The sequence below is a fragment of the Notamacropus eugenii genome, chromosome 3 (genome assembly GCF_028372415.1).
Source record: "Notamacropus eugenii isolate mMacEug1 chromosome 3, mMacEug1.pri_v2, whole genome shotgun sequence".
NCBI classification, from domain to species: Eukaryota; Metazoa; Chordata; class Mammalia; order Diprotodontia; family Macropodidae; genus Notamacropus; species Notamacropus eugenii.
In genome coordinates this window covers 138,603,337-138,625,322 of record NC_092874.1, presented here as the reverse complement: position 1 = coordinate 138,625,322, position 21,986 = coordinate 138,603,337, and the positions used below count along the sequence as shown (strand labels likewise).

General features: G+C 39.0%; 1 protein-coding gene across 2 annotated transcripts in view; it reads left to right on the top strand.

The window, feature by feature from the left end:
• The first annotated feature begins 15,504 nt into the window (after positions 1 to 15,504).
• Positions 15,505 to 21,986, top strand: part of MDFIC (MyoD family inhibitor domain containing) — a 129,596-nt gene continuing 123,114 nt past the window's right edge. Inside the window, exons 1-2 of one of the 2 annotated variants that reach the window (XM_072652983.1) lie at positions 15,505 to 16,171; positions 16,636 to 16,792. In XM_072652983.1, the coding sequence (XP_072509084.1) occupies positions 16,699 to 16,792 (94 nt within the window). In that variant the 5' untranslated portion in view covers positions 15,505 to 16,171; positions 16,636 to 16,698. Of the gene's footprint in view, positions 16,172 to 16,239; positions 16,426 to 16,635; positions 16,793 to 21,986 lie in introns of those variants that run through there. The other variant, XM_072652984.1, reaches the window with a different exon arrangement.

Sequence of the window (21,986 nt, the reverse complement as noted above, 5' to 3'; positions counted from 1 at the left end):
GTAAGATTTGAAGTCAGGCCTTTTCAACTCCAGTTCCAGCATTTTTATCCACTATACCACCTCATAGTAACACAAAATGCTAAAGTTGGAAGTGACCTTAGAGACCATCTAATCCAACACTATTTTGTTTTATAAGCATTGCATTTAAGACTCATGGCAGCTAATAGCCTTAGGAAAAAATCAGAGATCTCAGTCATAGGAAGAACCAGAAACCAGAACTAGAAACCAGGAGAATAATCTTCCAATTCAGAATGCTTAGCCATAGTAGTTTGCCACCTGGAATTCCTGTTTTACTCTGAAAGATGGAACACACTTGGATTAGACCTTTGTGTTGGGTTCTACAGAGCTTGTATCAATAATCCCTGCCTGGTTCCATCTAATGTATTGTACTTTGGAAGCCTGTTTGTGGCCATAAGTGATTCAGGGGCTGGTGCTGTGCTGATGATAAAAAAAAAAAAAAATCATCTAATTGGATTCAAAATCGGAAGAAATTGATGACTCAGTAGGTGCTAAGCCAGGACTGCATATAAATAGAAAAAAATGTAACACGCCCATCTTTAACATTGTTCTTTGGAAACTTTGAGTCAGGAAGATTGTTTTAAGTTGTAGTTGTAGACAGCTACCCCATTTTGCACCTGGCTACTATGCATCTATGAACACATAACACTTCTGGTTTTTCTTTCTATTGGCTATTTCCTGATTTGAAATAAATAAGTATTACAAGACAGGAGTACTCACATAATCATATGAATTTCAGATGTACTGATGTCCCCTCAAAGGTCCTAATGGCGACCAGTCAGTAAGTAGCAGAGTCCACTGTGAGCTGGTACTATAGACACTAGCTACTGAGGGAGTCACAAGGAGACCCAGAAGTGACCCAGAGATGGACATACCTAGGCAGTGACCTTGTAAACACTGGAAGGTCTGGAGAAATTCCAAGGTGGCAGTTGAACAACCTAGTACAAGTCAGAAATTAAACAATGTTATAGTTTATTAAACATATTCAGTCTTAAGCATGGTAATTTTCCCCTTCTGAATAGACAGTTTATACTGGAGTAATTTAAGTAGGGACAGGACCCAGACCTGTGATTAAATTTTTTTTTCCATGAACAAAAAACAATTTTCTTCTTTCCTTCCCACCCCTAGCCCCACCACTAGTGGGGGAAACAAAGGAAATGGAAAACCTTTAAAACAAACATGCATAGCTAAGGGAAATAAATTCCTGTATTGGCCACATTAAAAATATATTTGGTTCATTCTGCACCCTAAGTCCATTTTGTGTCTCTGGAATCCTGGTTAGTCATTGGGTTTCTCAGAGTTTTCAAGTCTTTCAAAGCTGTTTATTTTTATAGTGCTGTTGTTAGTGTGTTAAATGTTCCCCTTGTTTTATACCACTTTGTATCAATTCATATGAGTCTTTCCAGGTTTCATGCGAACTTATCGTTTGGTTGTAAGTGATTCTTCATGATCCCATGGTTCTGTGTTCATTGTTTCTATGTTCATTGTTCATGTTCATTGTTTCTATGATGCTAACTATCCATCTCATCCTCTGCTGTCCCCTTTTCCTTTTGCCTTCAATCTTTTCCATCATCAAGGTATTTACCAACAAGTCCCATCTTCTCATTATGTAACCAAAGTATTTAAGCTTCAGCTTCAGTATTTGACCTTCCAGTTACTAGCCTGAATTAATTTCTTTAAGTATTAACGGATTTGACCTCTTTGCTGTCCAAAGGATTCTCAAAAGTCTTCTCCAGTACCATAATATGATAATGTTTATTCCACAGCCCTTAGCTTTCCTTATAGTCAAACTCTCACAGCCATATACTGCTACTGGAAAAGCCATAGCTTTGATTATATGGACCTTTGTCAGCAGGTGATGTTTCTGCTTTTTAGTAGCTTTCCTTCCAAGGAAGGAGCAAGTGCCTTTTCATTTCCGGCTGTAGTTATCGTGTGCAGTGATCTTGAAGTCTAAGAATTAAAAAAATCTGATACTGCTTCCATTTCTTCTCCCTCTATTCGCCAGGAAGCAATAAGACTCATTGCCAAGATAATAGTTTTTTTAGTGTTAAATTTCAAGCCAGCTTTTACACTCTCTTCATTCACCCTCATCAAGAGGCTTCTTAATTCCTCTTCATTTTCTGCCATCAAAATAGTATCATCTGCATATGTGAGACTGATGATACATCTCCCAACAACCTTAATTCTGGCTTTTGATTCATCCAGCCTGACATTTTATGTGATGTAATCTGCATGTAAGTTAAGTAGATAAAGTGAGAATATACAACCTTGTACTCCTTTCCCGATCTTAAACCAACCAGTTATTTCATGTTCAGTTCTAACTGTTACTTCTTGACCCCCATATAGGTTCCTCAGGAGACAAAGATGATCTGGTACTCCCATCCATTTGAGGACTTGCCATATTTTGTGGTGATTCACCCAGTCGCTGGAACTGTCCCTTTGATAGTTTCTTAGGTAACAATAGCATTCTATTGAATTCAAATACCATAATTTTTTCAGCCATTCTCCAAATGATGGAACCCTCTTAGCTTCCAGTTCTTTGCTACTATAAAAATAGCTCTAATAAATGTTTGTACTCATGAGTTCTTTTCTCCTTTCTTTGAGTTACAGGCCTGGCAGTTCTATCACAGACTTGTGATTTCATTTACATAGAAAACTCCCTATAGCATTGCAAGTTATCACCTTTACTGCAATTTATAATCTTAGAAAATTTCCTAATGCACTGAGAGGTTAAGTGTCTTAACTAAGGTTACATAGTCAGTATATGTCAGAGGTTAGATAATTGAATCTAGGTCTTCCTGACTTTGAGGCCAGCTCTCTATCCTCTATACCACATTGCCTCTTACTGCAGTAAATTTTCTCTTTCATTCACTTGTGATTCACTTGTCTTTGAGTGGGATGCCGTGTCTTGGCCTTATATGTTGATAGAATCGGTGGCCAACTATTTGGAGTGACATTCAAAAGATAAAAAAAAAGATAGTTTCAAAATATTTTCCTTAAATTAGGAAGGAATTGCCATAAAAGCTTCCCTTCATTTTATCACTCTTACTGATATTCTATCAGTTATAAGTTGAATTGAGATATTGATCAGTCCTTTTTAAAAGACAAATATGCCTGAGAAAGTTAAGAAAGATGTTAGCCATATCTTTTTGTGAATTAGTTTAACCAGATACTTTCCATCAACCACTTGGAGAAATCAGGGCACTAAGGTCATGGTCCAGGCCTTGGGTAATCAGAAAGACGTCTGAAGGCTCCAGATGCCTGGGAAACAGGGACATCAGGAGGTGGGAAAGGGAAGAATAAAGGGGGAAATGATAAAGGGGAGTTAGAAGGGTGCCAAAGGCAAACTTCACCTACTTTAAGATTTTGCCCAGGGCCAGCCTAGTATGTATTATATGTTAACTATAGCCTTAGTTATGTTAAATTTCTGACTTGGCTTTTATTCCCTAATGCAAAATTTGGAGAAAAATGGAGATGAGTTAAAAATGTTATTGTAAAAAAAAATCAGACTAAAATGAGCTTCTGTGTAACTTATCTGTCAAAAAGAGTTGAGGGTTCATGCTCAGTGAGAATTATCTTCTTTATTAATTGTTTTGACTGTCATTTGCTGGCTCAAAACTCTGTTTTGAATCCCAATCGACTCTTTAGCAAATCTACATTTTGAACCATCGGTTTCAAGGTCCTCTACTAATTGGCCCTCCTTACCACCTAGCCTCTTAACATACCTACACTTACCCTCTTTGTGTTCACCAAGCAAACTTTCTTATTGCCAAAAGCCTACAGCATCCTTACTTTGATTTCGGAGATTTTACTTGGCATTCATTTTTGTAATGCCATCTCCCATGCCATGCCACATACTACCCCTCTTTCTAAGCACTAGCAAGAAAGAACAAAGTGACCCCAAGAGGAAGAGCTATTGGATGAGCCTTGAATGAGCTGAAACAGGATATCCCTATTGGAAACTAACGCATGAAGTTAAGTCAAGGTAATTTAATAAAATTGAACATGCCCTAAGTGTCTCTGGTTAACTAAGTACTAAAATAGTCAGTTAGGGGTCATATGTAATAATAAGAGGCAGTATGGATAGTGGTTAGGGATCTGATTTCACCATCAGGAAGTCCTAAGTTCAAGTTGTATTTGTCGCACATAGGGGTGGTGACATCCAGAGAAGTCATTGAAGCTTTCAGTATATCTAGGAAACTCTCTAAAGCTATAAAGCGTAGATAAGTTGTTGATCTAAACTGGTAGTTGAAGCTTCCTACACTCATAAAGTCACAAGAGTAGACCAGAACAGTAACAACAACAATAATAATAGCATTTTAACATCAATAATAACATTGACTTTTAACACCAATAACAACAGTGATATGTTTGATACAGACTATCCACCAGTTTTCCTGGGTTTCGCTCTGCTCCTGACTAGCTATGTGCCTGGCTCCACTGATACTATATAGCTGAGTAATTTAATGCCATAGGTTAGTATATGGTCTTTTGGAAGGAAGGAAGGAAGGAAGGAAGGAAGGAAGGAAGGAAGGAAGGAAGGAAGGAAGGAAGGAAGGAAGGAAAGAAGGAAGGAAGGAAGGAAGAAAGGAAGGAATGCAAGAACTCTACTTGTCTAGAGTCACATGGCTTGTCTGAGGTTAGATTTGAACTCAGGTCTTTCTGACTCCAGACCCACGGTTCTATGTTGTACCAGACAGGGACTTTGTAAGCCAAATGCCCCTTCTCCACTGCTTTGTGCTGCTTTGCTGAGTCTCTGTCTTCATCACTGCTCCAATGTCATTATAATGACTTCTTAAAGTCCTCTGTATTCATTAACACTGGTGAGCTCTCTGGTTTGTACCAGCTGACTCTGGAACTTAAGGAAATGAAAGACAGCTTATGTTCATAGGGAAATAACCTAGTTAGAGTTTATTGATATTAAAACAAAGGAATACACAAATAGAAAGTATTGAAGACATGGGCTAGCTTGTGATATAATCACCTGGGTGATTTACTCCTGATTTTGGTACTTATAAGTTAGTACAATTCCTCTGATGCTCAGTGGATACATCTATGGATACATCTGGCACTCTTGCCATTTTCAGTCTGGCAACGTCCCAGAGAGCTTTCAAGGCCTTATAGGAGTCAGATGATCTGCTCTAGGAGTAGGTAGAGTCACTCATTGGCCCCACTTTCCAGGCAGCATAGTGAGTCATCCAGATTCTTTACCGGACAGGTGGAAAAACTTTCAGGGTTTCTGGCTGAAAGAAAACTGTTTTTGGAAGTTTACTTCTAAGAACTTCCTATAGTTCAAGGTAGCGTTGGTCATATGTCACCTGATGGCACAAGCTTTTCACTGGCCTACTACCTCTTATGTTGGGAACAGCTAGGTGGCATGGTGGATAGAGTGCTGGGCTTGGAATGAGTAAGACCTGAGTTCAAATCTAACATGAGATACTGCCTAACCGTGTGACCCTGGGAAAGTCACTTAACCTCATTTATTCTCAGTTTCCTCAGCTATAAAATAATAGCATCTATCTCTCAGAGTTTTGTGAGGATTAAATGAGGTAATATTTATAAAGTGCTTAGCACAATGCATGGCACATAGTAAGCACTACATAAATGTTAGCTATTACTAATGTAGGAAGCTGCCCCCCCCTTTTTTTTTTGGATTTCAAGTCAATTCAACTTAACAAGCATTTATTAAATGACTACTATGTGCAGAGCACCAAGGATACAAAAATGAAAAAGACTGACCCTACCATCAAGGAGCTTACATTTTACTAAGGGAAAATATAATAGATAAGCAAATAACTATAATACAGATGGAATATGAGAGTAGGAAAATTTATACTCAGGAACAATATTTTAGGAAATTTGGAGGAGGAGGAGGAAATTCCTTCAGATGGGAGGGTTGAGAGGGCTTCAACTTGAAGGTGACACCTGGTCTAAGCATGGAAGAAAGAGGATTTCAACCAGCAAAGATAAGGAGGGAGTTTATTCCAAGCAGAGGAATATATAGTCTACATAGGGATAGAGGATGACAGAACGGATTTGGGGAACAGATTGTAGTTCAGTTTGGCTGGAATGTAGAATGTGAAGGAGAATAAAGTGAAAAAAAGACCAAAAAGTAAGTCAGAGCAACTTCTGTTTTGCCCTTTAAAGGCAATAGGGAGCCACTGAAATATTTTAAGCCAGGGATTAACATATATGGTCAAACCTATGAATTAGGAAAATTACTTCACTAACTATATAAAGGATAAAACCAATGAAAAAGTACAGTAATAAGTACTGGGGATACAAAAAAAATAAGAGTCTCCAGCTCTCAAGAAGCTCACATTCCAATAGGGGAAGACAACAGATACAGGAAGTTTCAGTTGCTAGTCAGATGGAAAGGTCGAGTGGTCTCAGCAATAAAGTATATATCATCTCCATAACACACTGTAATATTTAGTTATTTGACAGTGCCAAGAGTTGATGACAATCACTTTCTTTTCTGGGTCTTCAGCTGGCACTGCTGAGGAGGCAGGATGCAAAGAAAGCTGCCAAGTTTCTCTCCACAAGGGTTGCTTTCTTTGATGACAGTTGAGAGAGGGTGGTGCTGGCTGGGAAGCAGGGCCAGTGGTATTGAGGCATTTCTATTCTCAGGAATCTTGGGCTTACTTGCCCATCACTGGCAGCTAGTGAGTGGTTGGTGTTGGTGCTGGTTGAGTGTTTGTCCCCTTCTCCTCTAGGATTTCCTCTCTCAGGGATGTCTATGAGGATTAGATCAGAAGCTGTTCATGTAGTCTGGAGAAACTGCCATTCCTGGGGCTCCTAGGCTTTTGAGTCTGAGGAGGAGTGGTGGTTTGAGGTGGTGTCAGTGGTTTGACTCACCTGGCACCCTTGTTTTATAGAAAAAGTGAGAACCTATAAAAGAGGAGGTTAGTTGGAATTTTGTTACAGTAGGCTGGGTAAGAGATAGTAAGGGTCTGACCTAGGGGTTTGGATATGTAAAATAGAAAAGAGGAGAAGGAAGGATTTATGAAATAGTATGGAGTCAGCAACTGATCAAATGTGGGCATTCAGGGAAAGATAAGAGTCAAAGATGACTCTAAGGTTTCAAACCTGGGTGGCTGGAAGGATAAAGTTAGCATTAACCAGGAATAGAGATCGGAAAGGAGGGTTTAGAGGAAGGAATAATGAAATTCACTTTTGTACTTGTTGAATTTGACGTGTCAGTGGGATTTTCAGAAGTCCAGAAGACAACTAGAAAGACAGAATTGGGAATCAAGGGAGAGATTGGGGTTGGATATAAAATTGGGAGTTATTTGTATAAAATTATAATTGAATTTATGGGAGTAGATAAGATCACCAAGGGAGGTAATATGAGAAGATTCTTTCAGAAACCAGGAGAAAGAATAGGAGGGAGAAAGAGAAATAAGATTATGCTTGGAGTATACTACATTCTACCCACCAGGATCATGAAAAAGTGGATGACAAATTTGGGAAACATGAAAAAGTGACTCAGAGACATGACTCAGTGTCAATGAGAGATTTCTTCTCTCCAGATGACTCTTGGGGCTCTTTGTTAAAAGTAAAAAAAAAAACTGATAAATTCTTGCATTAGTTTAATGAAATGATTGTTCTTCAAAAGGTGAGGAAGCACTTCAAAAGATGGGAAACTCCACCTTCAAAGATGCAGAGAACTGCTATCCTGGATCTGATTTTGACTAGAAAGGAGGGAATTCATTGCTAATCTATAAGGGGACATCTTGGAAAGAAGTATCTCATCTTAGAATTCTTGATAGAAAATGAAAGGAAAGCTGGTCATGGCCTAATTCATACTCGACATTTTGGGAGAACAGATTTCCAAGAGTTCAGAAAAAAAGGAGAGGTCAAATCCTGTGGCCTAAAATTCTAAAGTGGTAGCAACTCAAAAGGGATGGTAAATTCTCAAAAATCAAATTCTGACAACTAGCAAAAAAAAAACCAAACCCCCAAACCTTCAACAATTCTGATGAGAAAAAAAAGAATCCTTCTAAAGGCATAGATATTGATACATAGGGCATCAGCCCTCAAGTTTTATATGGAAGATCAATAACATGACCATCGACGGTACAGGAAAGAAGCATTCAGCTGAATCAATTATATTCTCAAGGAATATCCTTTTCCTGCTTTGAATGTTCTTCCTTTGCTATGGTAACCCAAGTAAGCCTTCTTTTTCTAAAAAAATTAATTTATTCTTAGTTTTCAATATTCACTTTTATAAGATTTTGAGTTCTATTTTTCCTCCTCCTTCCATTTCACCCTTCCTCAAGAGAGCATGCAATCTAATATAAACTATACATGCACAATAATGTTAAATATATTTCCACATTAGTCTTGTTGTGAAAGAAGAATCAGAACAAAAGGGAAAACTTCAAGAAAGAAAAAGAGAAGAAATAGTATGCTTTGAACTGCATTCAGACTCAGTTTTTTCTCTAGATGTGGATAGCATTTTCCATTATGAGCCATTTGGAATTATCTTAAAACCTTGCATTGCTGAAAAGAGCTAAGTCTTATCAAAGTTGGTCAACACACAATGTTGCTATTACTGTGTACAGTGTTCTGGTTCTGCTTACTTCGCTCAGCATCAGTTCATGTAAACCTTTCCAGGTTTTTCTGAAGTCCGTCTGCTCATTATTCTTATGGAACAATAGTATTCCATTACTTTCATATACCATGAATTGTTCATCCATTCCCCCCAATTCTTGGCCACCATAAAAAGAGCTGCAATAAATATTTTTGTACATATGAGCCCTTTTGCCTTTTTTTTCTTAATCTCTGGGATATAGATCTACTAGTGGTATTGCTGGATCAAAGGGGGTATGTACAATTTTATGGCTCTTTGCACACAGTATCAAATTGCTCTCCAGGATGGTTGGATCAGTTCACAACTCCACCAACAATGCATTAGTGTTCCAATTTTCCCACTTCTCCTTCAACATTTATCATTTTCCTGTTTTATCATGTTAGCTAATCTGACAGGTGTGATATGGTACCTCAGAGTTTTAATTTGCATTCCTCTGATCAATAGTGATTTAATCAATAGTGATTTAGGACAATTTTCATATTACTATAGATAACTTTAATTTCTTCATCTGAAAACTGCTTGTTCGTATCTTTTATCCATTATTCATATCTTTTATTTATCAAGTGGGGAATGACTTGTATTCTTATAACTCTGACTCAGTTGTCTATCTATTTTAGAAATTAGACCTTTATCAGAGACACTGGTAAACCTTTTTTTCTTAAAAGGTTAGATGGATCTGTTGTGTCTCATTTTATTCCAATCTCAGATCTATGGCAACAGATCAACCAGGTCAGCTCTACTCTAGTACGTGCGTGTGCGTGTGTGTGTGTGTGTGTGTGTGTGTGTGTGTGTGTGTGTGTGTAGAGAAGTTCTACAGGTTATCCGCATAATTGCCTGTTGTATTCTGGACAATAAGAATTCATCCATGTAGTTTGGTTAGACCAAGGCCTTTTGAGAGGTTATGGATCTCATTTAGGAAGATTTGCAATCTGTCTTGGGACTTGATAGGAACATATCCCATAATTTTAAAACCGGGCACATATGGAGATCTTTGCCTCACATAGAGAATTAATCATTTAACTTGGACTGGTTACACAGAACAGTGATGAAGAAAAACTTAGGTGTTTTGTGACTAAGATAGGGATAGATATCCCCTCCCAAACTTTGGTTAAAAAAACCCAACTCTACAAAGATATTATGGGGAAAGTGTGACTAAGCAAGAAGTGATCTGAAATATATCTTGGTACATTAGCCAGCAGAGTGACATAGAAGCCAACTAGTTTTACATGACTCGCTGCCTTCCTAGATATTGTGCTGCAAGGGCCCTCAGAACACATTTAGTCCAACTCTCTTATTTGTTAATATGAAGGAACTGAGGCCTAAGGAGGGTAAGAGATTTGGCCAAGATCTTATAGGAAGTAAACATCAGAGTTTTAAACTGAGGTCCTCTGACTCCAGTAGCTGAATTAATAGAGGCAAGGTATCCAAAGTAAGGCAGCCTTTAGAATTCATCTGGAAAATTGTATTAAATTCAGCAGCAGATTTTTGTAAGGACATTTAAAGAAGGGTAAGCAGGGATGAAGACTATGTCATATGGGGACTGATAGAAAGAAATGGAGTTTTTTTTTTAAACTTGGAGAGCTCATGTTGGAGAGTGGGGAATGAACACTTTGCTCTCTTCAGGGATGGACTTTTATGTACATGAGGTACTAGACTTTTTTGTTGTTTGTTTATTTGTTTCAGAGGGCAAAGACTGAAGCAAAAGAAATTATAAAGACATAGATTTCAGCTTAAGGTAAGGAAAATTCTCCTGATAATCAGAACTGTACAAAAAGTGAAATGGTCTGTGCTATGAAAGAGTAAATTTGTGGGGTAGTGTGGCATAATCCCTTTACTGTGTGGGACTCAGAGTATCGCTTGGAGTCACATCCATCTACAGGTCCAAAGACAGAATTTCCTTTCTAATAGAGAAATTAGGGAGGTTTTTTTTTGAACACAATCAAGGCAGTGGAATGCCCTTGAAGCACCATTTCCAGGTATATAGTCTCATGGACCAGGACCAAGACCTGCATATGTTTGTAGGTGTGGTCAGGGAGGAAGCCAGTAGACTGAAAATGAGAGACAAGGTATGATAGATAAACAGATGATTGAATAAATGAATGAATGAATGAAATATTAAATGCTATGGACTGTGCTAAGTGTGTGGGGTACAAAAAAGAACAGAAAAATGGACCCTGCCCTCAAGGAGTTCACATTCTAATAAGGAAAGAGAAGACACATGGTAGCCAGGGAAAGGCTCTTTGATCCAGAAAGTATGCAGGGATGGCGGTATTGACCAAACTCTTTTGTGGTATTTAATGACTTCTTCAGGAAGGTGAGGAAACACCTGATTGCCTTTTGATGAATGATGTTGTGTATCTACATGACATAGAAAATATCCTATAGTTAAGAGCTTCCATGTGAAGCATTTCCTTAGGTTTGTGAGATGTCACCTTTTTCATCCCCAGATTTTTTGCTCTTGATAGTACTTCAATCCTACTTAGTATAATAGCCCATGGCATTCTGCTAGACAGCAAAACCAGGATGGAGATTAAATGATCTCAAAAACCAATTTACCTTGGCTCCCATCTTGACCTACCAAAATCTACAAAAATCATTCATTTTTGGAGTACACCAATTTCCTTGTGGTTCTCATCTCATAGATTACATTACCCTCCTCCACTCTACAATCTATTTGCATTATTTCTACCAGTTGACCACAGTAAATATGGAAGAAGGGATTACTGTCAGTAAAGGTTGTATTTAAGGTATGGGAGCATCATCTTGAGGAAAGATAGCATCTCACTATTAGCCACCATGACCACTAACAGTAGATGTCATATCATGTCAGTTTAAAATCTGGGGATGGAAGAAGCAGAGACTGTGACCTTATGGAAATCCAGCAGACATTTCTGGTGGTGGTAAAAATTTTGGCCAAGATGGCTTAATTTCTCTTTTCTCCTGGACCTCTTAGTCCTACAAAGGCTGGCCACTTACTCCTGAAAATAATTTTGTAGCTACATGTTACCTCTGATTGTTACATTTAGTTTATCTGTCACCTCTGGGCTCTGCTTTGTGGTTTCCAGGTAAAGATTGTTCTTTTTATGGCATATCACTCCAGTACAACAGGGAACATGACCTAGATATTTGAACAATATCTAAAATGTTATACTTCTCAACATCAAGATGATTTGATCACTGCCCACCGTTGAATTCTGTTATAATGACACTATTTACCCATACACCCAACGTGTCTTTTTATAAAAACTAAGGTTTTCAGCCTTATCCCTTCCTGTACTGTACTATATGTTGTAGTGTTCCATAACCTGGGGAAATCTGAGGGGACTTGTAAGGCACAGTACATGAAGACTAAACAATTTGTAAATCAGAAATTAACTTCCATCATAACTCTAGATAAGCCATAGGTGTAAGTGATTAGATCTAGATGCCTTTTCAAAATCTGCATGTCTATTGACCAGGAGTTCTTTAACATTTTTTTTGTGTCATGGATCCCTTTGGCAGTCTGGTGAAGCCTGTGGACCCCTTCTCAGAATAATGATGTTTGTTTCTTTGTTTTGGCCAGACAATCAGGGTTAAGTGACTTGTCTAGGGTCACATAGCTAGTAAATGTCAAGTGTCTGAGGCCAGATTTGAACTCAGGTTCTCCTAACTCCCAGGGTGGTGTGTCCACTGTGTCACCTAGCTGCCCCAGAATAATGTTTTTAAATGCAAAAAATAAAATGCACAGGATTGCAAAGGAATGAATAATGTTAAAATGTAGCTATTAAGATATATTTGTAAAAACCCCAAGGTTAAGAACCCCTGCTTTAGTCTAGACCATTCCCCATTATGTAGGTGGCAGGATACATGGCCTACTGGCCACAAACACCCCTACCCTGTCATTACACAATGACCCTGTACTCTAAAAATTAGATTTTATTGTTATTTACTTAGATACTTCAATGAATCTGTGACTGATAAATATAGGTACTACTTCCTTTGGTATAAATAACAACCTGTCTGCATCTTCTCATCTTGTCCATATCCTCCCACAAATTCTTCATAGGGTTCACCCAGTATGTCGGGGCCTTCCTCTACCTCTCTTGATATTTTGTGGATATCAATAAGGCACGAAGCTTTCTACTAGTCATCTTTCACTCTTACTATATGACCAAACCATCTCCTTTTGGGATCATACAACTTTGTGATAATATACTTTAAACTACTTCTCCTGTGGCATCTTTCATAGGTAATATGTTTTAGCCTTCATGTTCACTTGTCCTCTGGGTGACCTTCCACTTAAGTCCTGGTATTCCATGACTCACAAGATATATGCCATCAGTGGAAGAATACTGCTATTCAAAACTGAGCCTTTGTTTCAGGAAAATGTTTTGAGATCATTAAGTCGAAGCCCAGTTTTCCCAAGGTAGTAGGCTCATTTTCCTCTTCCTTACCAACTAGGGGATAGCTCACTGTCTATTCAACAGTTTGCTTAGCTGTACCAGGTTAGAGTTGCCTCAGTTATATGTTACAACTCCTCCTCTTGATTCTTTCTTCTAGCTTAGTATTGACTTTGATCTTTAACAGGTTGATTTTCTGACTGTATGTAGATAGCTGATTTAAAAATAACTTCTTTCAGTAATCAGTCACATACTTTCTGTTAAAATATAATCAATTTCTTTTGTTTTTTGGTCTGTTCAGCATGTACACTATATTCAAATTATCTTCTCATAGGAAGTGTTTGTGATATATATTACATGCCTTTGATTTACCTAGTACCTTACTGCAGAAATCTGTTTTCTAATGAAAAAGAAGTGTTCCCTTCTCCCTACCTCAGTTGCTCTAATCACATACAGGGCAAAATGTGATCTCAAGGTGTTAACAAGGTACTAAATTAACCATCTAAGATTGATCTATGATTTGATCTCTTTATGAAGAGAGAAAAAATCTCTGATTGAAGCAAATAATTATCTCAGTGATTGGCTGAGCAAAAGGATTGACCATGCCTTTGAGAGCTTTACACAGATTATCACTGGATGAATTTCAGTGGTTCTAGTTCTAGAGATTTTGCAAGCTTGGAACTGCCAGATAAGGAGAAGCCCTGTGGGGAGGAGGAAGAGAATTTCTTCCTTCTCATTCTCCACGTTGGAAATGTAGCTTTGAGGAGAGTCACTGGACCAGGAGGAGATACTGCATCCAGAAGGGAGGAGAGACACATACTTTGACAGACAAACATACTGAGAGGCTGTCACCAGAGGGAGGAAGGAGTTTCATGGAGTGTGATCCCTGACATTTGAGAGTCAGGCAATAAAAAGGAGCTGACCCTGGGGACCCAACATGAAAACTCTGCAATAAAAGAGGATATTTCCAGGCTGTATAGAACTAGAAGTTTGAGTTGTTTTTGCTAAACATGCATCCTACACTTGTGCCTCGTTAACATAATATGCTAAATTTGAGCCTACTTTTCCTCTGGATGCTATACATACTTGTGGGAAGGTGTCCTCCAGTATTTTGGAGAGAATGTTTTATAGCTATAATTTTTACTATGCTACCTTAGCAAATGCCCTTATAAAGAGCTGATGATCTATTGGCTGATTATTTATGGGAAACACATTGAAAGGGGCTCATTATCTATAGTGTTAGGTATACAGACACACCCAGAGAGTTGCCCTTAGAATCTGGGGGTGGTAACTGCCTTCTGGGGGCCCAATCTATGAGCACTTGTAGAAATTGAGGGAATATTCCTTAGGGGGTGCTACATTAATATTTCCATAAAATTACAAAATTATAGAATCTCATTTTACAGATGAGAAAACTGAGGTCCAAGAAGGTTAAATGACTTGCCCAAGGTCACAAAGATAGTAAGCACCAGAAGGTGGATTTGAAAGGGGATACAAGATGACTTTATTCATTCAGCAGATAAAAATTGGCTTATCATCTACTACATGCATTGTATTATGATATACATGGATTTATTTGTCAATCAATTAATAAATATAAATTAAGCACCAGGCACTTCAGCATAACACAGATAATTTGCAATTTTGAGGGGAAAGCAAGATTTATATTCCTATTACAATTAGGGAAAAATACAAATCTACAGAGTGCTAAAGTGTATATAATCTAAAGAAAGCAGGAAAATCAAATGACCAGTTGTATAGGGGAAGAGTCATTCACCCAGCAACTGACTTTAAAAACTTATCAGGGAAACTACTTATTTTTAGAGACTTTTAATGATGATTAAAAAAGTTAAGATATGGGATAGCTGAATAAGTACCAATTCTGAGTAATTCTTTTAGGAAAGAAATGAGCAAGACACCGGTAGTGTCACATTAACTTCATTTGCATTTACTTTCAAGTTTGATAACCTATATTATGATTTTTCCCCTTTTTGACTGAGCCAAAGTCTGACTATTTAAGTTTTTAAAAAGTTAATTTTGCATTTTAATATTGATGTGACATTATTAAACATTACATGGGACATTATTAAGGACTTCATAAAGAGTTTTACAATTGTTATTCATGAAATTAAATTACAAAGTGTGTAACTTATAACAATTATTTTTACCAGCTCCTTGACATCCTTACACAAAATTTCTACACTTAACACATGGGATGTCTGTCTGGCTGATGCATTTCATCCTTCTTGAGAATAGCCATTTGAGATCCGGGCCAGGGAATCTGTCCCAAGTTTAGTAGCTCAAGTTTGCTCATCCAAACCGCTTCTTGTTGTCCCATGCCAACTAGTTCTACCTGATTTCAGAGGTTTCTCTTAAACCAACCCCGGATTTGGACACCCGACCAGATTTCGGTTTACCCCTTTTCGTTGTTGGGTTTCAGTTTCCCTCAGGGCATTCTCAGAGTTGCAACTTCGCCGGGGGCAGAATTGGAAAGTGGAGGAAAACTGCATTAGAAGGGCGTGCATGCCTGTGTGTGCGTGTGTGTGTGTGTGTGTGTGTGTGTGTGTGTGTGTGCGTGTGTGTGCTGGGGGTGCGGTGCTCGGCTTTAGCCTCCTTCCCATCCTCCTTTCCAGACACCCATTAGTAGGGTGAAGTCTGCGCTCCAAACTCCTGGCCGGAGGACTGCTCAGCCCTCTGGCCTCCTGACCCAGACACGGACCAGGGGGTGGGGAGGAGGAGCGAGGCGGGCAGCAGGACCCCGGGCTGCGCCTCCCTGCAGTCTCAGTGGCTGTGGCCACCCGCCAAGAGTTAGATGCTTTCATGATCCGGAAATGATGAAAAAAGAAAGAAAGAAAGAAAAGTGTTTCTGAAGTGTGGTAGGAGGGGAGGGGAAGGGAGGAAGAAAGGGGAGGTGCAGGGCGAAAGGTCCCAGCAGCGAGTGCTCGGGCCGCGGGGAAGGGGCGGGCTGCGCGGAGGCAGCGCAGCAGAGTCCAGGCTGACAGTCCGGGAGCAGCGGCGGCAGCGGCGGCCAGAGCCCAGACCAAGGCCACGGCCACGGCCACGGCCGCGGGACGGGAGATGCTGCGGCTCCCGGAGGCTCGCTAACTTTCCTGTGTAGGAGAGGCAGGGGGACGAGGAAGAGCAGGAGCGCGCCGGCCTCGCCGACGGGGATGCCCAGGTACGTGAGTGAAGTTTGTTAGCTCCGTGGACTCGGTTTGTTGCTTCCCCCACCGCCCCGTCGGAGGAGGGGCTTTCATGTACCCCCCCCCCCCGCTCGCTCCTCCTCCCTCTTCTCCCAAACTCCAATTCTGAGCCCCCTCTCCTCCCTCCCGCCCCCTTCCCCAGCACCCACACGTCCAACCCTTCGGAGCTCTTCCCTCCCCACCCACCCCAGGACTGGTAGAAACTTCGCTTTGGCCGTCTAGTGGCTCTGTAATAGTTTGCTGACTTCTCTTTTTCAAATCAAAACTTCCCAAGGGGTGGGGCTTGGGGTGGGGAGCGGGGAGAGGAAATATTCCTGGTGGGTGGTGTGCTTTTCTTTTAAAATGTTATCCCCCCTCCCTCCACCCCACCCCCGTGCCAGCTGCAGTAAGTTTTCCGAATGCAACACATAGAAGTCCTTTCATTTGTTTGTTCCTCCAGGGTCGTCTGTTAGCTGTGTCACAGGGGTGTAAGCTCTATATTTCTTGGTGAGAGGGCTAGCAGATGTCCCAAGTGGAAGAGCCTCTTCCTCCTGGGCCTGAAGGGCCAAAGCGTGGAGCTGAGTCTGAAAGCAGCTTTTTGATCTCACTCCCTGGGGGTAAGTTGCTGGCTTTAAAGTTTCTCTATAATTGTTACCTTTTTTTAAAAAAAAAATTTGACTGATACGTGTGTGTGTGTGTGTGTGTGTGTGTAAGTAACTGTTACAACTTCTGTAGCACTGACCTTTGGCATGTATAGAACTTTAAATTGTTACCAAGAAGAACAATCTGCTACTAGTACCTCTATTCCTCTTCCCCCATGCTGGGGAGAAACAGAATTGCTGAACTTCATTTTGAGAGCAAATGCATTTGTAACTCAGGACCTAAGACTCATAGGATCATAGATCTCAAACTAAAGAGAAGCCACAGGCCATTTAGTCCAGCCCCCTCTTTTTACAGTTGAGGAAACTGTGTTCAGAAGCAGTGCTCAGAAATACCTCTCATGCTCCTCAAACATCCTCAGCAGATTTTAGAATGCTGTAGTTTTGTGAACATGTCTGTGCTCCAAGTATGATCTGTTTGTCCTGGAGGCTGCCTTGAAACCAATTTCCTAATCCTGGTTCTTTGACCTATTTCTTTGAAATGGCACATGCATACATTTTCACTTAGGCGTTTGTTTTGACATATAGGTGCCTTAAAAGGAAGACTTCATAAGAATGAACTAACCCTCTTGTCTTGTACTGTTTGTCAAAGAGGATAGTTTTGCACTTGGGTAACTTCCAAAGCAGCCTTATAAACAAAGTAGACAATAGCTTCCCTCTAATGAAGATAACACCCCTTGTTTTCCTTTGTTATCCATAACATGTACTATGCTTTCTGATACTTTTTTAAAAAATCCCACTGAGAGTTCTGGTTCGGTCCTTTGATAACAGATATCAGTCAAATTCCTTTTAGAGTTAAGAAACCTAATCTAGAACCATGATTTTCAGTTTAAGTTGTAGCTGAACATTTTTTTTTTTAAATAACAATACTGTAGGCTTCTGGGAAAGCTTTTTTTTTTTTTTTTTAAGGACATAGAAGGAAATGAGAGAGAAGTAAATCAAAGCCTGAACAGATGAAACCAGAAAATACCCATGGTTAAAGAAAATGTTCTGGCATGGAGGGCTTAAAATTGAATTATAGTTATCATCATTTTTCTGTTCTAAAAAGTGGACTCATAATTTCTAAACAGAGAAAATAAAAATGAATTAGCTACAAAAAGAGTATCACACACAGAGAGCTGGAATGATAAACAGGTGTTTTTCCAGAACTCATCTCTGTTCTACACATAATATTGTCAACAGAATAATTTTCTTGTCATTAAGCATGACCTTTATATTCATTTCCACTAATCAGCATGCTGTTTATACTCAGACGGGGGCCATTCATCACCCTAAACAATGTTTGTGTCATAAAACCAATTTGGAACTTTTGAAAAACTGTTATTTTAAAAAATTACCTTCTAGATTGCTAATCCTTATTTTAACAGTGTGTTCTTATTTTTATTTTTTAATTATCCTCACAGTAAGGTGCTATCAGAGCTTGGAATGACAAGTTCCTTCACCTGCATAGTGAATGGGTCATTGTGAGTGTCACCCCCAGGTGACACTCTGTCATATGATCAGACTTCAAGGATCAGTACAGTACTTATTATATGAAGTTCGAGACTAAGCTGTTTAAAACTCGTTTATTTAGTGTGTGAACTTGATTTGATTGAAAATTAGCTTCAATTGTATTTCTAGGTTGAGGCAGAGAATATCCATATAGAGAACTTTCTCCTACTTTGCTTCTCATAATCTCTTATAGTCTTTTCATTAGTCCAGTTCTCTAAAGTACAGATCGATGAATTTGTGATAGGAAGTAACTGAAGTTAACTGACGCTTTACTTAAAAACCCATGGAAATATAATCTTAGAAATAATAATAGCTTATAATTATATAACACTTTTAAAATGTACAAAGTACTTTAAGTGTATTATGTTGTTTGAACCTTAAAAACCCTGGGAATTAGGTGCGTTTTTTGTCCCCATTCAACAGATGAAGAATTGAGGCTGAAACATCATGTGACTTGCCCAGTGTTACATAGTCAACGTATGAGGCTGGATTTGCACTCATGTCTTCTTGACCTCAAGTCCAATGCTCTTTCTACTGAAATACTATCTAGTAGCTTCTTTATTAAATACTGGTAAATACAAGGCAGACCTGAAATGTTTTATGTAACTCAGAAGTTATATCAGCATAAAGAAAAATCCTTTAGATGAAGTCTGTAATTTGCAAAAGATGAAATATAGATTTAGATAGTCACAAAATCTCTTTCCATATTTTAACAGTGCAACATCATCAATATCACCTATTGATTGAGTCATGTCAATCTTTCCAGTGCCAGACTCTAAGTGACCCCATTGGGGGTTTTCTTGGTAAAGACACTAGAGTGGTTTGCCATTTTCTTCTCCAGCTCATTTTACAGGTGAGGAGTTGTAAAGAGTTAATTGACTTGCCCAGGATCACACAACTAGTAAATGTCTAAGGCTGGATTTGAACTCACAAAAATGCATCTTCCTCATTCTGAGCCCAGGGTTTTCTGTCCATTGCAAAACATCACTGCTTTAATGATACTATGTGACTCTCCATCTAAGTTTTTTACTGTTGCTGTTAATTTGAAATTGTGAATTCTATGAAGATGTCATAGGAAAACTTGGAGCTGGGAGAAACAGGAAAGGCTTCTTGGAGGAGGTGTTATTTGAATGGAAAAACTAATCAACCTATTGAATTCTCTTTTTATTTCCCCTAATCTCTTTCCTCTTATCATCACCTTATGCTGGATTTCTCCACCTGAATGTCTCCTGGGTATCTCAAACCCATGTCCCATTCCACTCATTCCTCCCCTAAACCCACTTCCCAATTTCTGTTGAGGGAATTGCTATCCTTTCAGTAACACAGGTTTTCAGTCTTGGTGTCAGTCTTTCCTTTCCTTTGCTCCCGTATCAATTGCCCGGTGTTATGCATTCTGCCTTCCCAGTTCTCATATTCATTCCCTGCTCTCCATTCATGGAGTTCCCATAGTTGAGACCTCCATTACCTCAAGCCCGCACAGTTGTAGTAGCCCTCAGTTGGTATTTCTGCTTCAAATCTTTCCCTTCTCCAACCCGTTTTCCACACAGCTGCCAAAGTAAACTTCCTAAAGCAAAAGTCTGATGAAGTAACTGCTTACTTAAAAATCTTCAGTGGCTCCCGATTTCCTCTATGATAAAATTCAGTCTCCTCAAGCTGGCATTTAAACCCTTTACAAACTGGTTCCAGTTTACCTTTCCAAACTTATTTCTCATTAAATCTCTTGATGCATTCTATGTTCTAGCCCAAGTGGTCTACTTGGCTGTAGGCTGAACCTAACATAGCACCTCTAGCTTCCATGCCTCTTCAAGGGCTGTCCTAATATACCTGAAACGTTTACCTTTTAGAATCTTGATGTTGCTTCAAGACTTAGTTTATTTAGTACCTCAAATTATCTTATACTTATTTTTAGCCTTCATTACAATGTAAGCTCCTTGAAGACTTTTTCATGAATGCCTTTGTAAGCCCAGTGGCTAGCACATGCTTGTCAAATTAAATCATCGTGAAGAGAAAGATTCTGAAAGGGGAGATGAAGAAAATCATTCCACATAGGGAATTTTAATCTCTGTACAAATTCATGGAGGCAAGTGACCTCACATCAATTTTGGAAAACTTACTGGAAGTAATATGTAATGAGGCTTTTTTTGTTTTTTGAGGCAATTGGAGGCTAAGTGACTTGCCCAGGATCACACAGCTAATAAGTATCTGAGGTTATATTTGAACTGAGGTCTTTCTGATTCCAGGCCCTGTGTTTTATTTATTGTAGCATTTAACTGTTTCCATAATGAGCCTTTAAATGTAGTTTGGAGCCAGTTTATGAAGGATCTAGGCTAGAAGTTTAAATTTTGTCCTGGGAGGAAGTGGAAACTATAGAAGATTTTTTAGTAGGATAGTGACATAGCTTAGTGCCCTAGGAAGATTATTTTGGCAGTTGTGTGAAGGAAGGGTGGGTCTGGGTCAGAGGGAAGAGGTTGGAGGCAAGGAGTCCAATTAGGACGTAGATTCTAGGAGTTTAGCAGCAGGGATGAAGGCTTGAACTAGAGTGACTGACGTTGTCAATACTCAGAAAAGGATGGATGTAAGAGATGTAGAATCTAGAGTATTTCCCAGTGGATCAGATGTGAGGAAGGAGGGAGGCAAGGCCCAAAGCTGACTCTAGGTTTTGATCTTGGGTGACTGGAAAAATGGTGGTACTATGATATATTTGGAGAAAACTTGAAAAGAACTTGTGTTTGCACAGAAACAAGAACATGTCTTATTCAGGGGCCATTCTAATAATCTTTACTTTTTTGATCAAAATATTTTTGAATTAAACATATTATCAGTGAAAAAGTAAGCATACAGGTGACTTGATGTAAGTTTGTGATGAATCCGTGCTTATGAAAACCACTTAGTCAAGTGCCTTCAATTTATAAAGCAGAATGAGTCTAGGAAATAAAGTTAAAGTTTATCTTAACAGTGAAAATGGCTGATTTACATTTCCATAGGGCTCTAAATTTTACAAAGTGTTTTCCTTAAAACAACTTGGGGGTAATTATCATCATCCCCATTTCACAGATGAGCAAACTAGAGCCCAGAGATGTTAGTGATGTGCTTATGGTTACAGAACTGGTGAATCTTAGTGCTGGAATTTTAAACCTGGTCTCCTGAGTCCAAATCCACTGCACTTTCCTCCATTCCACACTAAAACCCAGAGAGGTCAAGAGATTTTCCCGAGGTCCCAGAGCTAGTTAGTATATTATGAAAAGATAAAAGAAATAGAATTTTCAAGTCATCCTATGTGTTTACGGGGATAAACGTGGAGAAACAGGAAATCAATATTCTAACTTTTTAGTATTATTGTATTAAGGATAATACCATCTGAATATTTGTGAGCCAGTCAAACTTATTCATGTGTTGTTTTTTTTTTTTCCCTGATGCTTTTGCCAAGCCTTTAATATGTGGACTCTAAGTACTGAAATACACGATAATGTGATAATGTGTGATTTAATGCATTCTTCTCTCTTGGGAGAATCCTCTGAGACTATTAGGCGGACTTTTCATAGCAGGATGCAAAATGCCAATGAAGTTAATTAAAAATAATCTGAAATAGAAGCTCGGGAGCAGGTTTTCAAGTTGGAATTACATAAAAAAAGCTTTATTTTAGATGTGTAGTTTAGATGTC